Source organism: Melozone crissalis, unplaced genomic scaffold (assembly GCF_028551555.1).
Source record: "Melozone crissalis strain CALT ecotype California unplaced genomic scaffold, PUWL_Pcris_2 ptg000012l_1, whole genome shotgun sequence".
In the NCBI taxonomy this organism is placed as follows: domain Eukaryota; kingdom Metazoa; phylum Chordata; class Aves; order Passeriformes; family Passerellidae; genus Melozone; species Melozone crissalis.
Genome location: NW_026535790.1, coordinates 1434258 through 1449520, shown reverse-complemented (window position 1 = coordinate 1449520; position 15263 = coordinate 1434258). Strand labels below are relative to the sequence as shown.

At 46.2% G+C, this 15263-nt stretch overlaps 1 protein-coding gene across 1 annotated transcript; it reads left to right on the top strand.

Annotated features, from left to right (window-relative positions):
• The first annotated feature begins 3248 nt into the window (after window positions 1–3248).
• On the top strand, window positions 3249–13983 carry ALG1 (ALG1 chitobiosyldiphosphodolichol beta-mannosyltransferase). Its single transcript, XM_054271155.1, has 14 exons — window positions 3249–3474; window positions 3607–3684; window positions 4880–4983; window positions 5445–5593; window positions 6062–6151; window positions 6788–6898; window positions 9029–9076; window positions 9170–9261; window positions 10143–10181; window positions 10751–10810; window positions 11510–11620; window positions 12538–12652; window positions 13373–13448; window positions 13766–13983. Exons 1-14 carry the CDS (start codon window positions 3249–3251, stop codon window positions 13898–13900), a joined length of 1434 nt encoding a protein of 477 aa, XP_054127130.1. The 3' UTR covers window positions 13901–13983.
• Window positions 13984–15263: the final 1280 nt, after the last annotated feature.

The window sequence follows — 15263 nt, the reverse complement described above, 5'->3', positions numbered from 1 at the left end:
AGACATTTGAATTGGAGACTTGTGGGATGAGAGAAATTCAATTTGTGAGAGAGATTTTGGCTGCTCTGTCTCTGTTTATTGCACTCACAGCAGTCCATCAAGGGCAGGAGGACCAGACATGGAGCTTAAACACACTATTTCTAGGGTAAGTGCAAACAGCATTTCCAAACTTTCTGAAATGGTCAGGAAGAAGAGACAGGAAAAGGCTTTTGTAAAAGAGAACTGTTATTCAATACATATGAAAAATTCTCTGGGCAGAGATCAGTAGTCTCTGAAAATGCATTTCTCTCCAGTGCATCCCTGTTCTCAGAGCCTCAGCCAGAAGTGATGACTGCACCTTATTTATCTTTCTCCAGATAAGTACTCTGCAGATGATACAGATCAAAAGGACTTTTATTGCAGCTCTACCTTCATAAACTAAAAGTCACTGCATCCCTAAAGCTGAAATACTTGTAATTTTAAGTACTTTGTTAACCTACCAGAAAATACAGCTGTATGGAGTTGGGGTGTTATAGCCTGATAGCCTGCAAGGATCCATCAGTCCCTCATTGCATTGCAGCCAGGATATTTGCACTTTACTCAAGGAAGTAAACAGAAAAGCAATTTGCATTTTGCATTAAAGTGGTACAAGCAAGGAGCTGTCAGGTGAGATAGGAGGGACTGAAAGGAGGGATTCCCACATGATCAGACCTCCTGCAGGTTGGAATGGATGTGTGTAACAGCAGGAGGGGATGTGGGGCTTTTCTGGAGGAAACCTAGGCTCCCCAGGGAATGGGCACAGCCCCGAGGCTGCCAGAGCTCCAGGAGAGCTTAAACAGCACTGCCAGGGTGGGATTGTTGGGGTGTCTGTGCAGGGCCAGCAGCTGGGCTGGATGATCCCTGGGGGTTCCTTCCCACCCAGAAGATTCTGTGATTCCATCTATTGTCAGTAGAAAAATATGCATTCCGAGCAGAATCTTTGAGCAAACATTCCAGGCTTTATTTTGTTGTGGAACCAGCCTGGCCACCCTTGTAATTAGTTATATGTTTTAAAAGGGAACAATGGTTTCATTGTTACTGCCTGCTTGCTGTTAGGCAATATGGAGAGTTACACTGGAAATGCAACATTTGACATCTGCCTTTGTCAAAGGGGAAAAGAAACACTGGAACAGCGGGATGCCATCAAGATGGGGGGGGGGGGGTCACAAGGTCTGCAGAGAGAATTGTGGAATTGTGACATTTCCTGGTTGGGAGGAGCCTCACGGGGATCATCTCCACGGCAGCCCCTGACCCTGCACAGAGACCCCAGCAATCCCACCCTGGGCATCCCTGAGATCATTGCCCAAGCTCTCCTGGAGCTGTGGCAGCCCCGGGGCTGTGCCCATTCCCTGGGGAGCCTGGGCAGTGCCAGCACCCTCTGGGGGAAGAACCTTTCCTGATATCCAACCTAAACCTGCCCTGACACAGCTCCAGCCATTCCCTGGTCCTGTCCCTGGTCAGCAACATCTTTAATTTGTGTCTTTATCCCTGTTTGTAGTGAAGAAATACCATTTGTTCTCTTCATTGTGTGATAACCCCATTGGATTCTTGGCCTGTCACCATCATATTTTCTGGAAAAATCCCTTTGCCCAGGATTCTTCTCCTGGAAAGCTGAGAAGCCTCAGAGAGGAATGAAAACATTAATTATCTGATTGCTTCTCCTGTGTTTTGCTGCTCTGGCATGTGGTTGGACATTGTTTACAGGTGATTGTTTCATTGGTTTCATGTGAATTGTTTTTACTTAATGACCAATCACTGTCCAGCTGTGTCGGGGCTCTGGAGAGAGTCACGAGTTTTTCATTATTATCATTTAGTCTTCTGTCTGTACCCTCTCTCTATTCTTTAGTATATTTTAGTTTACATTCTTTAATATAATATAGATCATAAAATAATAAATTAGCTTTCTAAGAACATGGAGTCAGATTCATCATTTCCTCCCTTTGATTGGGGACCTCAGAAAATACCACACTTGGCCAGTACAACTGAGTTATTTTTAAACTTTTTACAACTTAATGATTTCTTCAATGTGGTGTTCAATCACTTCTATGGTGCCAAGGTAACGTGGCAAATGCTTCTGTCGTCAGGCTTCTGTTTGTTCTGTATTTCCATCAGAAAACAGGGATCAGCAGGATGAAAACAGATGGAAATTGTTTATTAGGTACACATATGAGAAACCAGTGGGATGCAGAAGTTGAAAGGATTTAGTACCTAGTAGGATCAGGGATTGAGACAATAAAGTGAGGGATAGCACAGAAATATGCAGAGTGTTAACTCAGATCCAGAGAAGGGCTAGTTAGAGTTTAGCTGAATTCAAACTAAAGAAAAGCACAAGCATTGGATGGTAACGGGACTGCACTGAAATCACCCCTGACTTCAAGTGTGGGACCCCAGAACATCCCTCTGGCTGTCCAGGACAGGCAGGACCCTGCCAGGGGGCTCAGAGACCCTGGCACCGAGCCCAAAATGCCCCTGTGGTTTCGATTATGACCCGTGGAGCAAATTACCAACCTTGTATGAAGACCAGCAAGCCACAACAGTTTAGGTAGAATAATAGTGAAGTTATCACGGGGTGAAAAAGTAGATTTTGGGGTTTCTGGTATGGGGATTCAGGGGGGCAAGATGGAGGGAACTGGGCATGTCCAGCCTTTCTCCTTCTCCTTCTTCTTGGCCTCCATCTCCTGCTGTGATGTTGGCACTTACAGATTGGTTTAGAGTAGAAGCTCACTGTCTAATGTAGGTGATAGGTATTGGGAAGTTATGGTAAATATTGTATACGTTGTTTTTAGTATAAAGACATAACACTGCCCTGGGGGCAGGCAGAGTGCCTGGAACTGTCCTGCTGGACGGACTTCGGCAGGGCAGGAGAAAAAGAATTTTATAGATAAAAAACAATAAACAACCTTGAGACCGAGAAATGAAGAGCCCTGACTCCTTCTTCAAGCGCCGGGCTGGGAAAAGAGACTTTCTAACTCTTCTCGGAGTTACTCTGACAAGCTAGAGATCTCGACATTCGAGATGCTCTAAAATGTACGAGGAAACCCCACACTGCGGACGAGAGTCCAGTGCCGCTGTAATTAGTTAAGCCCCGTCTATGCTGTAATTAATTTGGTTAATGAACCGTTCTCTCGGCAATTGCCGGTACCGCGGCCCGGCAGGGCCCCCTCAGAGCGGCACCTCCGCCCCGCCAGGGGGCGCTCGCGGCGCGCCCTTCCCGCCCTGGGCGCTCCAAGATGGCGGCAGCGGCGCCGTGGCCGTGGCAGGGGCTGTGGCCGGCGCTGTGGGCGGTGGTGGCGGCCCTGCTGCTCCTGCTGCTCTGGCGGCGGCGGCGGCGGGCGGGCGGCGCGGGCCGGGTGTGCGTGGCCGTGCTGGGGGACCTGGGCCGCAGCCCGCGGATGCAGTACCACGCCTTGGCGCTGGCCCGCCACGGGCGGGAGGTCGCGCTGCTGGGCTACCTCCGTGAGTGAGGGGCAGCGGGGCCGGGCGGGGCGGCCGCGCCGCTGACCGGGCTCTCCCCCCGCAGAGAGCCGGCCGCTGACCGGGCTCTGCCCCCGCAGAGAGCCGGCCGCTGACCGGGCTCTCCCCCCGCAGAGAGCCGGCCGCACCGGGACGTGCTGCACTCCGAGAACATCCGGCTGGTGCCCGTGGCGGAGCTGAGCGGGCTGCGAGGTGCGTGAGGGCCGGGCCGGGAGCCGAGGCTGCGGGGGAACGGGGGAGCGTGAAGAGCCCGCAGCGTGTGCGGGCCCAGCCCCGCCGCACGCCCGGCTCCCGCCCTGCTCTGCATTTCTCTTTAAACAGGAGCCCTGGAGTTAAACACCTGCCGGCGCATTGGTGCTGTTCGCGTGTGAAATTGGTGCATTTCACAGTGAAATGTGGACATGATTTTCATTCTACCTCTTTCTCCCCCACCTTGTGTTTAGTTAGCCCTGTTGCCCAGAGCAGCTGTGGCTGCCCCTGGATCCCTGGCAGTGTCCCAGGCCAGGCTGGACAGGGCTGGGAGCAGCCTGGGACAGTGGAAGGTGTCCCTGCCATGGCAGGGGGTGGAACGAGATGAGCCTTAAGGTCCTTTCCAACCCAAACCATTCAATGAGTAGGATTTCTTTGTACAAAATACAGAATGATAATTTGTAGGGATCACGAGATGTTTACATGGCTTTACAGTGATCATAGAATAAAACCACAAAGGTTGGAAAAGCCCTCTAAGAACATTGAGTTCAACCATTCCCCCGGCACTGCCAAGGCCACCTCTGACTCGTGTCCCCAGTGTCACATCCATGTCTTTAAACCCCTCCAAGGGTGGGGACCCCACCACTGCCCTGCACAGCTGTGCCCATGCTTGACCACCCTTTCCATGAAGAAATGTTTCCAATATCCAACCTAAACCTCTTCTGACACAGCTTGGGGGCATTTCCCCTTGTTCTGTCCCTGTTCCCTGGGAGCAGAGCCTGACCCCCTTGGCTGTCCCCTCCTGTCAGGAGCTGTGCAGAGCCACAAGGTCCCCCCTGAGCCTCCTTTGCTGCAGGCTGAGCCCCTTCCCAGCTCCCTTATCTGCTCCTGGTGCTCCAGCCCCTTCCCAGCTCTGTTCCCCTCTCTAGACACACTCCAGCCCCTCAGTGTCTGCCTTGGAGTGATCCAGCCTGCCCAGATCCCTCTGCAGAGCCTTCCCACCCTCCAGCACATTGACACTCTCACCCAGCTTGGTGCAAATTTGCTCAGGGTGCCCCTGGTGCACCCAGGTTGTTGGTAAAGTGTTTCCATTTTCATGTTATTCTGCCCCTGTCTCTGCAGAGCTGGCTGGTTCTGACATTCACATTTCTGTGAGGAGAGCTGTAATTCTCTTACCTGTTTTTCTGTCACTCTGCAGTGGGGCCAAAGCTTTTGCAGTATGTCCTGAAGGTGCTCGTGCAGTCAGTGCAGTTACTGTACACGTTGCTGAGGATAGAGCAGCCATCCTACATTCTCCTTCAGGTATGTTTTGTGTTGGGACTGATTTCAGTACAAATAAATGCTTCACAGGGTGGTTATAGCCATCTCAGACATTGTTGTAATTATTTCAGAGCTGAGCTGGCCTCTTCAGTGGTGTAAACCTGTATGCAAATATTTTTTGGCTCTAAACTTTGATTGGTCTGTTAACAAGTCAAGTTTTCTCTTCCTATTAGTTCTTGTGCTTTCAAACTTCATTGCCATGGGTGGCAGTAAGGAATAAATCTTACTGGAAATGTTGGTGTGTTTGTTGGAGGGGAATTTTGATCTTGATCCAGGGTTAAATTTGAAGTACCTGCCAGTGTTCATAAGTGAGCACAAACAGTCTCTGTCCATGGAGCTCCTTTAAGGTGATGCAACTCCAATTTGATTTTTGCTTCTGGTATTTGCTTTGTGTTTGTCACTTGGTCACAGCCTGATGCTATTTTGGGTTTGTTTTTGAGCAGAATCCCCCAGGCTTGCCCAGTATAGCTGTTGCCTGGGTGGCAGGGCTGTGGTGGGGGAGCAGACTCATCATTGATTGGCACAACTATGGGTACAGCATCATGAGCCTGAGTCACGGGAGGAGCCACCCACTGGTCCTGCTTGCAAAATGGTTTGTGCACTCATTTCTGCTCCCTGTAAATGATGTGAATTCACAATGGAGGCCAGTGGGGAGGGTGTAACTGGCACAGGGAGGGGTTTCTGGGCTTTGCTGTGTGGTTTCTGTTCTGCAGCTGCTTTGTTGGACACGTGGGAGGGGGTTGCAGGAATTGGGCAGGTTGCTTTTACCTACCTATGCAAATGTTGATCTTGTTATTGGAATTTCTTTGTAAGTCCTGAATTTTTTATTCTCTAATGCTGCTTTACACTCCAGCTCTTCTTTGAGCAGCTCCTTGCTGAATAGAATTGGTTTTGTGTAGTTAAAGGCTTTGGAGATCAGGAGTCCATCAAAAATTGTCAATCAAATTTCAGTTCTGGGGGCAGTTGGGTTTCTTTGGGTTTTGTTTGGCTTTCATCAAGCATGGGCACTGGGAGCAGTTGCTGCAGTTGTGGTTTCTGACTGATATTTCATTTTTGTCAGGTATGAAAAGCTTTTTGGGCGCTTGTCTGACTATAACCTGTGTGTCACTGATGCCATGAGGAAAGATCTCTGGGTGAATTTCAAGATCAAGTAAGTCATGTGCCTCAATTTATTGTGTGTATGTACTAAGTAAATGACAGAACAGATCCCTGAGGATTCAGGATTCAGAGGGATCTTACAAAAGCAGCTCTCCTGAGCTCACCCATCACCACTGAAACACATCAGCTCAGTTTTGTGATGGGCCAGGGTGGTGTGGGCATTCAGGAATCTTCATCATCCTTCTGAACTAACACACCCCAGTGACTGAGGTGGCACTCCAGGAGCCATGGCAGTTTGCTGCAGGCTGCCTGTGGAGCCAGAGAGGGACAAGTGTCACTGAGGTTTGAGCAGTTACTCTGGCCTGCCAGCTTATCTTGAGGGCTTCAGGATCAGGGGCAGTTATGGAGTAAGTTTGAAAATCAGGGCACCTAGTGTGGTGCATTTCACCCCTAGAATAAGCACACAAGAAAGGGGTTTTTTGTTACTTGTGCCCACCTTGGTGTGTTCCAGTAAACTTCAGGAATACAGGAAGTTGTAAGAGTCAAAAAATGAATTGCTTGGCTGTATAGTTATTTCTTTAGTTTTCTGGTTAATTTTTTCTGATTACATTGTGGCAGCCTGCCACTGTTCCATGTGCATGTTGTTACATCTGTATCTTATTTAAGCTGCACTCTTCTTTCCTCCCAGGGCTGTAACATTGTATGACAGACCAGCATCTTACTTTAAGGAAACACCATTAGACCTCCAACACAACTTGTTCATGAAACTTGCCAGGGACTACGAGCCCTTCAGAGCACGGTATGGGAAAGTGCAGCTGCCCCTGCATTGTGGGAGTGTTGGGGTAGGATGGTCAGGATGGAGACAGAGATCTCTGCAGCCAGGTCAGGAACTTGGGGTTTATTGCAAGGGGCCTGGGGGCAGGGCCCTGCTGGGAGCTGCAGCCACAGCTCAGAGCAGGCTGAGAGAAGAGAGGGTGAGAGGGGAAGAGAGTAAAAGGGTAAGAGAGCGAGGTTCCCATTACAATACAATAAATCTTCTTCTGTGTTGAATATTCTAATTCTCACTAACCAATCTAGTACAAGATACAAATCCTACAGCATTTCCATACAGCCTATAAGAATCATTACATTACCACACTGGGTTACATTTTAAACCCTAAAAACTCCTCTTTGGGCCCCTTCTGCCAAGCTGGCAGGGTCTGCTCTGACCCTTGGGCCTGTCTGCAAGCAGAGGGTGTTGTTCCATCAAAAGGGGATTACCTTCAGCTGGCCATGCCATTGTTTTCCAGTTGTTCAGTAACTGAGGGATCTCAAAGCTTGCTTTCATTTCAATCTTGCTTGTAGTTTCTATATTCTCAAAATCTTTTGCCAGGCAATCATATTTGTAAGGCTTTCCTGTTTCATCTTCCCCAACACTTCATCCTTTCCCAGGGCACATGGAGCTGTGGCACTGCAGTTACCAAAATCCTGTGTGGGGTATTCTGGCCCCAGCAGGCACAGGTGGCATGAGGGGTCTCAGTGTTGTTATAGAGCACAACACAGCACAAAGCACCACAGCTCCATCAGAAGAGTGCAAGAGAGATTTATTACAGCTACATGTTGCTTTTATACTCTTTCAAGATATTTACATTCACTTAACATACACATTCACTGCCCAGTGGTTATAGGAAAGAAACAAAGTTCTCAGTGGGTGACCAAGAAGCCACATCATTCTGTGAGCCAGCTGGAGTCTGTATCTCTTAACTTTCTCTCCTTCATCACATCTCCTTGGTGACAGCCTTGGTGTCTTCCTTAGGAGAGATATGGGGCTTTCCTTTATCTTCAGGAGGCCTTTGCTGCCTCACAAGAACAGCACAGAATGTCTCTCCTACAACCTCTAGTTGTCACTAGAGAGGCCAGAAATGAGAGGATTGAGCTGTGGTGACACAGGCAGTGAGGTGACTGAGCTGTGACACAGGCAGTGAGAGGATTGAGCTGTGGTGACACAGGCAGTGAGGACTGAGCTGTGGTGACACAGGCAGTGAGGATTGAGCTGTGGTGACACAGGCAGTGAGGTGACTGAGCTGTGGTGACACAGGCAGTGAGATGGTTGAGCTGTGGTGACACAGGCAGTAGAAGTGTTTTGTTTTTAAAGCAGTTGGCACCAGCACTGGGGCAATCTGTGCTGAGTGTCTGGGGTGGAGCTCTGCCTCCCACTGACCCCACTGCTTGGATGCTTCCTTAATAGCATCCCTTCCTTAATTACTGTGCACAGCCTGCAGGATCTTGGTCCAAGGGTTAAATAAACACTTCCCTCTGGCAGTGCAGGATGTCACCTGTAGCAGATGTACCAGATGTTTGACTTCACCAAACTAAGGCCTGAAAAAGCAGTGAAATCCACAGTGCATAGTGGGGATTTTTTGGAAATGCCCAGCTCAGAATGTGTAGGTTTGTCACTATAGGACATGAAACAACACAAGCACACACAGCTGTTCTCAAAGTGAAAAAAGGGAAGTTTATTTTCTGACTCTAACATTTATAGATTTCTAAAAGTGCCAGTGGATTGGAGGGTGACAGTGCCACCTCTCTAATGACACTGGACAAACCAACAGTCCATCAAATTTCTCTTCCTCTATAAAAGAATGCAAACCAAAAAGTTATTTACAGAAAGTGTGTGAGAAAGTTCATTACAAGAATGTAAACATCAAAAAGCTTAGAAAATCTTAAAAAATCAAACTACATAAGTTCTGAGTTTAGTTGAGTAAATGTGCTGTTGGGCTCCCTGTTGTGCTAACTGTGAGACAGACTGTGGAAAGGGAGGCTGACTCTGCTCAGCTTGTGAAGGAAAACATTTGGCTGAAAAGTGGAATTGTGCCTGTAGCAGCAGGAAAGAGGGAAAAATGGCCTGCCCTGTCCTGGTATTTCTGTCGTGCAATGATCCTATTCCTAGTCAAGTTGAGCTTCAATCTGAAGCCAAATGTGTGGGAGTGGGTGCCAGGTGAGCAGAGTGCTCGCTGCTGTCGCTGTGTGCAGCTCAGGCTCAGCAAGTTGTGTCTCCATAGTACAGAGCTGGGAGTCCCGGCGCTGACAGATCGGCCTTCACCCAGAGGGACGGCAGCAGTGGCAGCGTGCTCGGGGCCCGGGGCCGGCCCGCCCTTCTCATCAGCAGCACCAGCTGGACAGGTCGGGAATCGCTTCTCTTTTCCATGTTAAATACGGGGGCTGTGCTATCTCACACTAGAAGTTCTGTTTGTCCTTTGTTTTCCTGGGAGAATTTGAAGACAAAGCATGTATGATGCAACCAAGTGTTGTGTAACTGAAATAATACTACAAATGAATGGTTTTTTTGAAGTTGGATTTTAATTATAGAGCTCAACTTTAAGAATAATTAAAAGAGGCTTCCTATTTGGTTTTTTTTTAGCTTTCATTCTAGACATACAATCTTGCATGGTGTAAAACAGATTGAGAAACTCAAATATTTACTCCTTACTGAGCATCCCATACCCTGAAGGTGCCTCTGCCCATAGCAGAGCTGGGATGAGCTGAACTTTAAGGTCCCATCCAACCCACACCAATTTGTGATTCCATGATTTCTGATGATGTTTATTACATAATTATGTACATTTTTTTTTCCTCTGTATGAGGAAGAGAACAAAGACTGGAAACAAATCCATTGCCAGTGATCATGTGCAGGATTGTCTTTATCTTTGAATTATCAGGGCAGTTTTTACACTTAATTCTCAGTTTCAGAAACTAGAAAATTTTAATGGCTTCAAAGATATAAAGTATTTGTAGCTGGTTTATCTGTCATGTTGCCCACAAGGGAGATAAATAAACACTGTGTATGGTTATGGACTTTTAGTTATGAAAATAAACTAGGGGATTTTTAATAGAACATTTTAGTAAATAGTAACCTTTAAGTACAAACTATGTATTTAACTTTGAGTACATGGTCTGTTTTTAAATTATGTAGGTGAAGGTGAGGAACATCTCAATTGTTATTTAAAGCAAAAAAATTTAAATGGTAGAAATATGACTGTTACTAATAAAACCTTCTCTTTCAGAGGATGAAGACTTCTCAGTCCTTCTAAGAGCTTTAGAAGGTTGGTATGAAGGAATTGGTCTCACTCTTTCAAAGAGGTGTTCTGGACACTTAAGAAGGGTTTTGCTAAAGAGCAGTGCTTCTATATTCAGGTGAAAATGCAGTTGTATTTGATTAATTAACACTAATTTCAGATTAGTAATTGAAATACAGCAGTGCAACATCTGAATTCAATTAGAGGAGCTGTCAGGGAGAGTTAAATCTCTAACTGGCCCCTAAACTGCAGCTTTATTTTCTGAGCTATTACATCTGCTCTCCACAGGTATCTGCTAATGGGAAGGGAGGGAATACTTTGTCTTATCTTGTAGACTTTGCAGCTGCAATTCCTAATTGATCTATTGAAGCAACTGACTGGGGAGCAGTTGAAGAAATGCTTCATGCATAAACAGCCTGATTTATTTCTGGAGGAGTCTGTAAATGTTAACATTGCTGGATTTACTGCTGTGGTACTCATACATGCTTGTAAGGAAATTGCTTGTAATGGGAAGCTCAGTTATTAATGCACTGTCACCACTCTGCAGCCAAGCACCCAGAGATGTGTCAGCTCTGACCAGTTTTTATCTTCTCCAGATTATGAGAGGTTTATTGAGGAGGGAGCTGAGCTTCCAGCTTTGGTGTGTGTGATAACAGGTGAGGATGTTTGTGTTACAATTCTTCAGGACCAGCAGAAGGTTCAGTTGTCACTTTTGTTCTGTGCTCACTCTTCTGTTGCTGGTGGGAGGGAGGAGGGACTGTTGCCTTTGTGCTGGTTATCAGGACAGTGATTTCCAGCTGAGTTATTGCACCATCCACCAATTATAGCACATCCTTAAAGAGCCTCCCTGTGTGCTCCTGCTCTGCATGAAAAACACTCCAAGGCCAATGTTGAGATGATGCTGCAAAAGCAATGTCAGGGGGAGCAGCCTAAGCTGTGCCAGGAGACTCAGAGTGGATATTGGGAGAATTCCTGCATGGGAAGGGTGGTCAGGCACTGGCACAGCTGCCAGGGCAGTGGTGGATGGAGTGCCCATCCCTGGGGGAATTGGAAGCCCTGGGGGTGTGACATTCAGGGTCAGTGTTGGCCCTGGCAGTGCTGGGGAACAGCTGGGCTTGGTCTGAGAGGGATTTTCCAACCTTAAAAACTCCATGATTCTCCATTGATGGGAAACTCACTGAAATACTGAATAAGAGAAGTCCATGTGCACATTCCTTTTGAGGTAACTTAAGATTTTTCATGTCTTTTTGAGGTACCGCAAGTGTTGTACTCTGTTTGTGCTCCTGATCCAACAGGAGCTTGTATTCACTGTTTGCAGTCATCTTGATAAAACATTTCTTTTCTGTTTTACACAGGTAAAGGACCTCTAAAAGATTACTACAATGGGCTGATCCAAAAGCTGCACTTTAAACACATCCAGATCTGTACCCCATGGCTGGAGGCTGAGGATTACCCTCTTCTGCTTGGTAAACAGTGGGGGATGGAGAAGGACTGAGGATGTGTGGGAAACAGCTCAGCACAGTTGCAGGGGCTGATGCAGACTGGGAGAACATAGTCAGGAATGTTGCTGTTAGTGACAGGATATTCATGGATTTGACTCATTCCAGCAAAGAATTGTTGGAAATTCCTCTGGCTGGCTTTTCCCTGCTTTCCCAAGTAGTAGCTGTGCTGTTTCAGCCTGTCCTGGGCACTCTTTGTTTCTTCCAGCTGTGCTGAAATACAGGTGCCTGTGCCTGTTCTATTTTACCTTCAGGGTCAGGCCAGTAAATGAAATGAAAATGTTGTTGGCTGAGCAACCAAAAGTAGCTGAAATTCTAAATTAACATCTCATTGGAATGTTATTCCTTCAGCATCTTCATTGCAACAGCACAAAGGGGGAGTAATACAGTTATAAAATAGATATTCAATGTGATTTTTCTGTAGGGTTAGAGCCTGACAATCTATGTGGCTGTAACACCCTGTTTATTTGGTCCTTTTTAAATAATAATCAAAATGCCTGTAAAATCACACTACAGTTCCTCTGTTTGAGCTGCTTCAGCTGGGAGAGGTCACAAGTGAGGTCACAGTGTTTACTGATGGGGTTGGGATGGGATTTTCCTTTACTTATCCATTTTTAACAGATTAAGAAGCAGAAAGCCTGTTTTAAGATACATAAAACTTCAAAATCCCCTTTAATTTAACATGCACTCACTATTTTTCTAAAACATAACTAATTTTGAGTCCCAGAACACCCTCTGCTTTATTTTTTTTCCCTGATTGCTTGAAATTGTGTCTGGGTAATTGAAAGTTTCACTTGCTCCATCCAAAGCAGCAGGAAAATGAAGGTTTGCAGGACAGAGGAGCTGCTTTCAGAGAGTTCAGACTGTGTTGTGTTGCATTTCAGGCTCAGCAGACCTGGGGGTGTGTCTCCATAAATCCTCCAGTGGTTTGGATTTGCCCATGAAGGTGGTGGATATGTTTGGCTGCTGTTTACCTGTGTGTGCAATACATTTTGAATGGTAAGAGCTTATTCTGTTATAGCTCAAGGCAATCACATAAAACAATATTCTTACAAAGCCAGAGTTCAGCAGCTACTGCAGGAATTCAGTGAGATTCCTGTATTCTGCCATTTTAAAAATTAAATAAGATAGAAATCAAGGTTGGTTTAAGTTTAAAAATTAATACTAGTTTCTAAAAACTTGGGAGCATTTAATGCAAGCACTTGTCTTAAAAAATCCCTGTATTCCACTGTTTCCATATATTTAATTAAAAACAATCTTTTTTCTGCATAGACACACCTGTTCAGTGAAAGGCTGAGTGTGTGCATGGGCATTCTTGGAATTGATGGTCCTTTGGGAAAACAGTAGCTTTATAAAAGTAGATAAATTCCTGTGAAGATTTCATGATGGATCATGGACAGATTTTCCTTGTGGAAAAAGAATTAGTTTTAAAGTGATAATTGCCCTGGTTTTTAATGGATGTGCAGATGAGTGCCACAAAGACAGATTGAGGGCCCTTTGGTACAGTTGTGGTAGATTTTGTCTGACATAGAAAGGAGAAGAAGTCTTTAACTGTTTAACACTTTGTTTAACTCCTGATGTCAGCTGTGGGGCCATAATGATACAGACACCCTGGTCTGGTCCCTTTGGATGTCACTGTGCAGCACTGCAGATGTCCCACTCATGTCCCACTCACTGCTTTTTGCCTCAGTTCTCCTTTTTTTGTGTCTTTTTTCACAGTTTACATGAGCTGGTGAAGCACAATGAGAACGGGCTGATATTCAGGGACTCGCAGGAACTTGCAAAGCAGCTGAAGGTAAAGGCTCTGACTGATTTCTTTACCCCAGAAATAACCCCAGAGGTAGCACTGTGTGAGCAGCCCTTTCAGATCTAACATCACCTGTGTGTTTTGCATTCTCACAAGGCTGGCCTGGCCTGCTAAGCATTGTTTGCCTCACTTCTGTGTGACTGTGAACCTGAAAAAAGCATTTCAAACTCTGTCCTTGATCTCCCTTCATGGGGCTAGACCCCAGAACTGCAGCTGTAGTTGAGGCTTAACACTGGGGAGGCTGGAATGAGCCTGAAATGGAACCTCACAGTTATTTTTCTGTGGTTTTGTTTGTTAAATTACAGATGCTTTTCTTGGATTTCCCCAGCCTGGAAGGGAAACTTCAGCGCTTCCGAGAGAACCTGCGCGAGTCGCGGCAGCTGCGCTGGGAGCAGAGCTGGGAGCAGACTGTCCTTCCCCTGCTGGGCAGCAGGGAGTGATGGGGCAGGAGGCTGTCAGACACATCCCTGCAGCTGCAGGGATTGGGGAACAGTGAATAAAGATTTTGTATTGTCTGCACTTACAGTTTCTAACTCCTGTTCTTGGCTCTCACACTCTTCCTGTACAGTTTCAGCTTCCTGGGGGAGCAGGAGGTGCTGGAGGTGCTGAGCTGTTTGCTGTGTGAGAACCTGTGCTGCTTCTTTTGGTGAAGATCCTTGAAAACAGATAGAAACTATGACCAGCTTCACCTCCTGTACAGTCAGCACCTCAGTAGGTGATTTGGGTATGGTTTCTTTGGCACGTGGCAGATGCTTTCCACTGGAGTTGTTTCATTTCAGCTGGTCAGTTTGATGGCCAGTAATTGCCAAAGCATTGAATTCTCCTGTGTGGATTTATTGGGACAGAACCATTTTGTTTCCAAGTTGTTTTTCCTTTTGACAATGTGTGCAAGGGTGTGGAAGCACAGCACTGGTGTGTGACAGCTTTACTGGGCACTTGGAGCAAAGCAGAGCTTGCAGTGAGTGTTGTCCCTGTACTCTGAAATGAATGTGCCCATTTACCTTGGGAAAGGACTTAAAACTCATCTCTTCTTGAACAGATGGACAGAAAAGGGGAAAATAAACCCAAAATACATGAACAAAGTATGTATAACTTAGAAGGCACTTTGCTTTTTGAGTGCTTACTCAGGTACAGCCTTCAGCTTTTTATTAAGCTCAGTATTCACATGCAAGCTTAATGCTTACAAGATTTTTTTCATCACATTTTTGATGATAAAACAGATGTCAGACATTGGTAACTTGGCTTGGAATGTGTTTACTGCTTCTCACAGAGCTCCTGCTTCAGGCTGGGAGGTGGGCACTGGGCTCTGCACCAGCAGTTTTAAACTCTGACTGAGAAACTCTTGAATATCTACTTTTGTCAAAAGAGAAAAGGTGAAAATAGGGACAAATTACTTTACTGCAGGAATTTGGCAAAACCTCCAGCTTATGGATTGAAGAATGATCCATAAAGATTGATTTGCCAATTTTTTAATGGTTTTTTCCTGTTTTCAGTCAAAATCCTATCTAGAGGTTTGGCCATTCCTGTGCACATGGAGGTAAATTAGGGACTTTTCTGATTAAACACTAATGCCAAAGAGGTTTCCTCTTCATAGAACAGAACATTTTAGATCCAAAATGAGATCTACAAAGAACCTTTGTCTTGAATTTTGTGTGAGGGGAGATAAAGGAGCTCCTGTGTGGGCTGCCAGTTTGTGTTTACTCTGGAAATAAACCTTTGAGTTCTTTTTGGGGACAGGGAGCCAAAACCTGGGCTGGGGTTATTTCTGCTTGATCCCAGCAATCATGGTCTCCTTAAGCTTGA